Source organism: Dicentrarchus labrax, unplaced genomic scaffold, assembly GCF_905237075.1.
Source record: "Dicentrarchus labrax unplaced genomic scaffold, dlabrax2021, whole genome shotgun sequence".
Lineage (NCBI taxonomy): Eukaryota > Metazoa > Chordata > Actinopteri > Moronidae > Dicentrarchus > Dicentrarchus labrax.
The window spans coordinates 29,966,992-29,975,875 of record NW_026136719.1 but is presented as its reverse complement, the minus strand read 5'-3'; the positions used below and the strand labels follow the sequence as shown (position 1 = coordinate 29,975,875).

Here is an 8,884-nt window from a genome sequence, read left to right as displayed (position 1 = left end):
AGCGTCTTTAATCTCATTTCCAGTTCTGTTGACAACAGTCTGTGACAGTGTGCATGCATGCATGTGATCCTGCTTGATTTTATTATCAGAGCTGAGCCGTGATGCTGGTGACACACAGTTTAGGAGCCAACCACTGAACCGTAGACTCACCAGTGACTGCTGTGTCAAGGCAGACGCACGTAACCGGAACAATAGCGACTTGGTCTCCAAAATAAGTGCTTATATGTGCATCAAAATTTCAAAGTAAAAGTTCAGAAGTATTTACTACTGTCAGTACTGTCAGTGTCACATAAATTATAGCCTACAGTTTGATCATATATTGATAGCAGTAAATGTTGAACATGTAAGCAGTATTGGATGTTGTAAAATGTAAAGGCTAATTTCAACTGCTCTATATACGGTTGACTATCTTAAAGCTGCAGTAGGTAACTTTCATAAAAAATAAACTGTTGTCATATTTGCTGAAACTTTCACTATATCTTGACAATTAACTCCAACCTCCTAACCCAAAGCATCTTTCTAACTTTCTCGGCTCTGATTGGTTGTTTTGGTTCAGGCCCGGTGGATTCCTGCAAATGCCTTCAGGAGCATTAGGAGGAGCCAGAGGAAGCTGATTTTATCACAGATTATCTGTCTCATGTACGACTGTCAGGATATAATGAAAGTTTCAGCAAATATGACAAGAACTTATTTGTATGAAAATTACTGCAGCTTTAAACCAATTTGTTCAGTTGAAAAATGTTTATGTCTGAAATGTAGTGGAATGGACTATAAAGAGGCAGAAACGTTACTTTTCCCACTCTGGATCATCTGGCAGTGACCAAAGACTGGTTCATGCTTCAGGAGAAGTATGTGCTGAAACGCAAGCAAGCGTCTTATTTTGAAAGTCACGACCAGAAGTCATTCTGGACACGCGGATTGTCATCTGTGCAGTGTTATTATACCGAAGGCAGGGCGACGTCGTCAAATTAAAAGGCCATGTCACTTAAGAATAACCCTTAGAATCTGTCACGATTATTTTCGCCAGCAACAGAAATTAAATCTCTATCTCTGCAAAGTCTTTAGAAGATCAGTGGAACCGAGATCGAATCCTGTGGACCATGCTGATCAGGTATGTTATGGCCATTGTCTATTTACATTGATACATCATGCCCCAAATATGGTTTTGTGTAGAAAATTCTAACTTTTTATTATTTTACTCCAGAATGTATTTTACCACATGGTTAAAAGTTCATTATCAAGGGGAAATATCCAAAGTCAACGAGTTGTAAAGCTAGAACTCCTAATACAAAAGGCAGTATTGCAAGTTTTTGTCACTGGCTTCACCTGTTACTATTGATCATTTTCTAATGTGTTTTCCATGTGTTAATTACTTAATTAATATTAGCAAGAGCTGTCTGAGGGAAACCAGATCTATAGGAGAAACTCGACACCATAATTTAACACCGCAAATGATGCATGTATATGCATTATATCACTATAACACCATGTATTATGCATGAAGTGTTGATAAATATTTAAAGGAGCAATCCTTGATTTCAGCAGGCTACTGTCTCATTTGCACACCAAACTGAAGAATGGGGTAAGAGACCGTAGGGCACCACAGTAATTTACATCCCTCTCTTCTGATACACTACACTTTTTCCCAAACTTTTTCCTTTCATCATCGAAAACAATAACAATTTACATGCAGAACAAAATTTTTTAAAATGTCTGTCATAAGTAAGCAAACTGACAATAATATCCAATATGACTATTATAAGACATGACTGTTCAGTTTTGTTGAGTCCATCCTTTTAATGCCACAGACCGACTACGACTGCGTCACCCAGAAGATCCCAGGATCTCTACTCATACGATTTCCATGATGTGAGCCACCCCGAGGAGGTCCTGGATGCCCTGAGGGGCTTCTACTCTGACGGCCTGTTCACAGACATCGCCCTGCAGTGCTCCTCCGGTCAGGTTCTGCGCTGCCACAAGGTGGCACTCTGCGCACGCAGCTCATACTTCAGGGTCATGTTCACTGCTGACATGAAGGAGAGGACTGATAGCCTTGTCAGGTATGTGTGAGTGTGTGGGAGGAAGGGAGCGGTAGGGGTCATCATGGATGGATTATGCCAATTAAAGAGACTAAAAGCGGTCATATTGGAACCCCCGCTGCCATCTGCAGGCAATCAGCATTGACCCACCTTGTTCATCTGCATCATCTGCATTAACCCACTCAAGCCTGGTCTTATTGTGTAAGCAATACTAAATATTGAAGGGAGACACTCTTGTATGCAAATGTGTATGGATGAGTGGATAAAAAGCACTGAGGGCAATATTAATTGCATGAATAAGAAATATTAAATCATGACAAAATAATAACAGCATAGAGTATACTGGTTCATATTATGGCTTACAGCGTCACATACACCTTCCTGGCAGTTAGTTATCCAGTTGAGGACATATTGCAAATGTAATGATTTAGAGATTTTAAAGGCTGTCATTCAGGGGGACAACCTTGGTTCACATCCCGTGTTGCTAACGTCAGCAAACATCTGCTGAGCTGTACTGGCCTTTAGAGAGACAATGAAGCCCTACCAGCTCCAGCAGGGCTGTTCTCCAGCTCTCCCTGACCTCTGACCTCCCTGTAAGAGAGTGGGCAGGAGAAAAGAGAGAACATATTCTTCAAGGAATCAATAAATTATCACAAAAAAACGTTGAAACCACCATGGTGTCACCAGGGTCTTGTATTCTGCCTGACCAGATGGTAATTGTTATCAGGGGAGCTGGGTCATGAAGAGAAAAGGCATTTTACAGGGTTTTTCTTCCATATTGTCCCCCATGATGAAATTATTGGGAACAATGGTGATCACCCAATTACCCTGTATAATGGATGTCAGGAGCACTTGTGGGGAATAAATCAATAATAACATTTAGAGGTTTAAAAAGCCAAAATAAAGGTGCAATACACTTTTAATGTGCCAATATCTTAACTTTTAACTTTTTTGTGTTTCAGTATTTATGGAATCTGTTTTTTTCATTTCTGATTTCAGCCACTTTAGCTACGTTCACATTGCAATTCTGATTCAGATCTTATTTTTTTGTTTGGCTGTTAACATTATTGTTTGAATGTGGCCCATATCAAACTCAAAGATCCAGATTCCATGTGATTTGTGACACATATGAGTAAAAAACATACGTGTTGTCTGTGTGGAAGAGAATGCAAATCCATGTAACTAAAATATACCAAATTTATGGCTTTGAAAAGATCGAAGTGTAACACTTTTATGTACCTTTCTTTGTCCTTCATTTGGTATTCTTATTATTATTATTATTGTTGGGTCTCCTCCCAGGCTGCCAGTGGTGGAAGTGGAGGTCTTATCAGCCTTGGTAGACTACATCTACTCCTCCAGACTCACCATAACCCAGTTGAACGTGGAACGCATGCTGAAGGCCGCTGACCTGCTGCAGTTCGGAGCGGTGAAGAGGGCCTGCGAGGCCTTCCTGGTGCGTCTGCTGGATGTAGACAACTGCCTCGGCATGCTGGCGTTCTCCCAGCTCCACGCGTGCCTCACCCTGGAGAAAGAAGCCCGCAGGCTACTAGCAGGCAGGTCAGATATCGGCTCTTGCCATTTGGTTAATTTTCTCTTGCAGTGTCGATATTTTACATTTTAGACAAATTGGAGGCAGAGAAATGCCTTTCTTGATTCCAGTTTTTGCTTTGCATGTCACTAAATGTGTTTCCACTGTGTTGTGATCTTTACAAGGTCATTAAGGTGAGGCTCTTCAAAGAAATTTCACACATGAACAAATGAATGCAGACATAAATCTCAGTTCTTACTTCAGAGCTCTTTCCTAGGATATAATAAACCATGTACTGTAGCTATGATTGCCATTGCTTTTCTCTGTAGAAGATTCTTATGTCGTCAGATGTCTAGACTGACACGTTACTGCAGGTTTCAGGAGGTAATCCAAGAAGAGGAGTTTCTAGAACTGGATCCTGACAGCCTGAAGACTGTCCTAGCGGAGGAGAACCAGGAGGTGGTGGCCGAGGCGGTGGGCAGGTGGCTGGGTCATGACCCACTCATCCGAACAAAACATCTCTCCTCCCTGGCACTGGACGTTAACCCAGCAAACCTCAACAATGCCTTGCTGAAAATGCTTGGTTACGATGAGCTTAGTGACTTTGACAGCTTTCTGTCCTTGCTCACCTTAACGCCCATGTTCAAACAGCCCTCCATGAGCTTCACCAGGATGAGATCCAGCTACAAGATGATAGTAGTTGGGGGATACCATTGGCGCCCTTTGCGTGAAGTTCAGCGCTGGGACCTGTCGAGTGGGGAGTGGGTGCAGGGTGAAGACATGCCGGATCACTCCAAGGAGAGTTATGCGGTGGCCTTACTGGGCTGTACCATTTATGTGAGTGGGGGGTACAGAACCAACACCACTGAGGTGCTGGATGCAGTCTGGGAGTACAACAGCGAGTCTGACTGTTGGACTGAAGGGCAGCCCATGTTGATTGCCAGGTACTTTGATAAAATGTCAGATATGTTTTTGAGTTGTTTGACTATTCATTTTGCTGCCTCTAATTAAATAAGATTTCAGTAAAAGTAGCAATGCTACTAAATCCTTTAGGCTGTGTTCAGACTGATGTGAGCTCTGTGTGGAAAAATGCAGCATATGGACAGTTTGTGATGCATTGGGGATACGCCAATGCAGAGAGCAGCTGCAAACAATCACACACACACACACACACACACACACACACACACACACACACACACACACACACACACACACACACACACACAAAAACGCAGGTTCACATGGTGAAAAAGTTTAACAACAGGAACACAATGCAATGATGAATCAAATATGTTGAAGTGCACATTCCTGGTATTTTACTTTGTAACATGAATGCCATATAATATATCTTATATTTATCTGGTAGTGATAAAAAGGAATAAAATGTTGGGCATGGTGATAGCCGTCCAGAGTTGTAAAATGCTTCCGTATAATATTATAAACAGCTGTGTAGTGTTTTGCTATCTGATAAGCCTTCAAACTCTTGGGTCTTTTAAACAACCTCGTCTTCCTGGATCGTTTTTCATTGTCTCTCATTGATACCTGAAACAACATGGCCCCTCTCACTGCAACCCCTGGTTTTAATTTAAATGCCCACTCACAAGTAAATGCATTCAAAATTTCACATACATATTTGTAGCAAAATGTTGGTAAAGTATCAGAAGTAACAGCACTAATAATGGAGACCGATCCCTTTCAGAATGTTGTATAATGTATTATTGTAGCTAGTTGAGGTGGAGCTGATATGAACTGCTTTACTGCTAGGTAAAGTATTATTTATGTCTGAAATAAAATAAAATGGAAAATGGAAATAATATTTTTTTAGTACTCATAGTACCTCAAAACTGTTAGTACAGTTATTGTGTAAATTTACTTGCTCTCCCCCCGCTACATTAATGAACATTACAGAACACAAAAGTTCTATTTTGGCAATACTGTTTAAACATGGTATTTTTTTTATATCTTATAATAATATTCATAAAACTCTGTTCAGGTACTACCACTGTTCTGTGGCCTGTTGTGGCTGTGTGTATGTTATGGGAGGCTACAGAGGAGGTTCAGCAATGCCCCGGACTGAAATGTTTGATCCCCTGAAGAGGACGTGGATGGCTGTAGCTGATATGGTGCAAGGTGTGTTTCTACAAGTATGTTACACATTTTACATCTCTCTGTTTCATGTAGATGTCATATTCAGCTGGCATAGGCTGTAGGATTTGTGCAAACAAGCTTACATCTTTTAATGGGAAATATGCTTATTTGCTATGTCGCATAGAGCCAGATGAGATCTATATAGGCTACTCTCATATCTTTCCTGTAATATATATGTGGCCTATATGTGGCTACAGCCAGCCGCTGGTTAGCCTAGCTTAGCATTAAGACTGCTAACAGATGGAAACAGCTTGAATTAATTTTCCCAGTGAATAAGCCTATAAATTGACATGCTATTGCCTCTTTTTACAGGTGTAGGGAATGCCTCTGTGACTGTGTTGGGAAACAGCATCTATGTGGCAGGTGGTCATTATGGCTTCAAGGGCATCTGTAACTACGACAAGATCCAGAGGTACAAGGTGGATGTAGACCAGTGGAGTACCCTAACCACTTGCCCCCATCCAGGTAGTTCTGATATCAAATGTATTTCTGAAATAACCGACTTCTCAGGGGTAAAAAACATAACTGCTCTTGATTGCACACGCAGACGGACAGGACCTGTTTCCAGTTTAACCATTATAATCCAATAATCTTTACATAAAAATGTTCAGATTGAATCCCTGTTCTTGTCATGTCGTTGCTCCCTGCAGAGTACGGGATGTGCCTGGTGTCTTTGAACTGCAGCCTGTACCTGGTAGGGGGCCAGACCACCCTCGCTGAGCGCTTCAACCCCGACACAGAGGAATGGATCCCGCTGGCCAGCATGAAGGAGAGGAGGATAGAATGCGGGGCGGTGGCCATGCTGGGCTGTGTGTACGTCACTGGGGGCTACTCCTGCTCTGAAGGGACCTACCTGCAGAGCATGGAGAAATATGACCCTCACACAGATACATGGGACATAGTTGGAGATCTGCCCGAAGCAGCTCGTTTGCATGGCTGTGTCTGTGTTTGTAATGGCACGTAGCACGGAAGCGCAGCGGCGAGCCAGAGATACTGCATCATCACCTCGTCTTGGAACCACTGTTGTGCCATTTGGGTGAGCTGGTGTAATAGCTCCCAGTCAGGCAGTGATGTAGCAGCTGGTTTAAGTTTTATTGTAGTATATGTGGTTCTCCCGGGGTCTGTCTCCTCCAAACCAACCGGGAACACTGGAAAACAAACTGGAAGGGGAATGTTTAATGTCCATGTACATTTCATTACCTCTGGGGTTAAAGAAATGGTTGACATTTTTGGGAAATATGTCTATTTGCTTTTCTTTTAGCCCAAATATGACAAAATGGGTCACATAATTAGGTTAACAAGTAACTATACAAAACATAGCAGACTGTTTTTTCAGTTAGTAGCAGGAGCTGAAAGACTCTATAATAGTAAAGGCTTGTTTCTCAGCAAACATTTTGACTCATCAAAGCAAAGGTGTAATACCACTTTCTCTGTTGCATTGAAGCGTCAGTGAGGCAGCCGGTACAATGGCAGCGCCCTGATTCAGTGGCATGCTGTTATGAAGGGTCTTAGCTAACCTATATCATTTCATCACATGATCAAATAGAGACTTGACATTGGACATCAACATCAACATACATATCACCCAGCAATTATCACTGCATCTGTGCATGATAAAAAAATACCAAAGAAAATAAGAAGATATTCATGAATTTATTTATTTATAGTTTATGTAGAATAAGCATATAGTTTTGTTATATTTTGCTACTGACTATTTTGCCAAATAAAAATAAAACCCATGATGGAGAGAGATATGTAACACATGGTAACACTTTAAATGTTATGTTCTTTGAGCATACTTCTGATGTGGCACTTTGAATCACTCTGTTCTGCATCCAACACATTGTTGGAGAGCCCGCTGTCTCTATGTATCCCCCATCTCACGGCCCTGGTGCAACCACACTGTCTGCACTGTCTGTATTTATTGGCCCTGAAACTGCTAAAGCTACATGTAAATGGAGGGCAATCCTTATTTATGTATGCTATATGATTACTACTAGGTAAAAATGTCTGCCATGAAAGAGGCCTGTTGTGCTCATCATTCTTACCTTATAGCAAATATATTTGATTTTTGTCAAGTTTTATTTGTTTCGATTTGTTGTCATTGTTTTGTTCTTAAAATGAGTGAAATAACATTAAGTTGAAATGAGCATGGTTGCTGTTGTTGAGTGTTTGTTGACTCTGACTCAATCAACTCAACAACAAATACACAATAGAGAAGGCCAGCCTTATAAGCACAATGAAAGTTAGTTATTAGGAAGCTACCTCTCCTCTTACCTTCTCCTCTGGGCTGGCAGGCAGACAGGCAGACAGGCAGACAGACAGACAGACAGACAGACAGACAGACAGACACAAACTTGGGGCTCTTGGGCTTTGCTCAGTGAGGTTTAACTCAAATGTAAGATTGTTTCTGCCTCCTGAAAAGCTCCTCCAATAAGGCCAATCAGCTTGCCTGGGTCTGGTTATTGGGTATCCTTAAGCAAGTAACTTCCAATCAATGTAGAGTTTTATCTGTTCTGAAAAGGGGACACTGTGTGTGTTTTGTGTGTGTGTGTGTGTGTGTGTGTGTGTGTGTGTGTGTGTGTGTGTGTGTGGCTGTTTGAGAGTTAACAAAGTAAAAGAAAGAGATAGATGAAGACAGATTGACAGGCTGCCCAGCAGATATGGAGGCAGTCAGACACAGAGGGACAGTCTTCGGTCAGCTGTGTCTTTCTACCTCATCCTTATCTGATCTCCTGAATCACAGGGAGTTTCTCTCTGTACACTCCTACACTCATCATCACAGAAATGATACCATCCAGAGGAGAGTAATACCACTTAAATACAGCTGAAACTCTTCATGGAACTGGAGCGTTCCTAGCTGTGTTTATGTGGTTTTTGCTTCAATTTTTGGATTGATGATTGTCGATCAGTGCCACAGTGTGTATGAACAAGTCAACAGGGCTACCGTTTGAAAGTATTTATTTTATTTTTTAATCATTATTTTTAGCCATGCTGATGGAGTGCATGGCTCTAGGGGAGGCAATGTCGGACTGTTAGCTGGTCGATCAATCAATCGCTGTGGTTCAGACTTAAATATTTCAACAACCACTGGATGGATTTCCATGTCATTTTGTACAGATATTCATGGTCCCCAGAGGTTGAAGCCCAATGACTATCCCCTGAC

General features: G+C 41.6%; 1 protein-coding gene across 1 annotated transcript; it reads left to right on the top strand.

Annotated features, from left to right (window-relative positions):
* Positions 1 to 926: 926 nt before the first annotated feature.
* LOC127352044 (kelch-like protein 23) lies at positions 927 to 7,761 on the top strand. The gene is made up of 7 exons (XM_051380141.1): positions 927 to 1,111; positions 1,809 to 2,060; positions 3,339 to 3,596; positions 3,942 to 4,511; positions 5,564 to 5,700; positions 6,031 to 6,183; positions 6,369 to 7,761. Exons 1-7 carry the CDS (start codon positions 1,101 to 1,103, stop codon positions 6,680 to 6,682), a joined length of 1,695 nt encoding a protein of 564 aa, XP_051236101.1. The 5' UTR covers positions 927 to 1,100; the 3' UTR covers positions 6,683 to 7,761.
* The last annotated feature ends 1,123 nt before the right edge of the window (positions 7,762 to 8,884 follow it).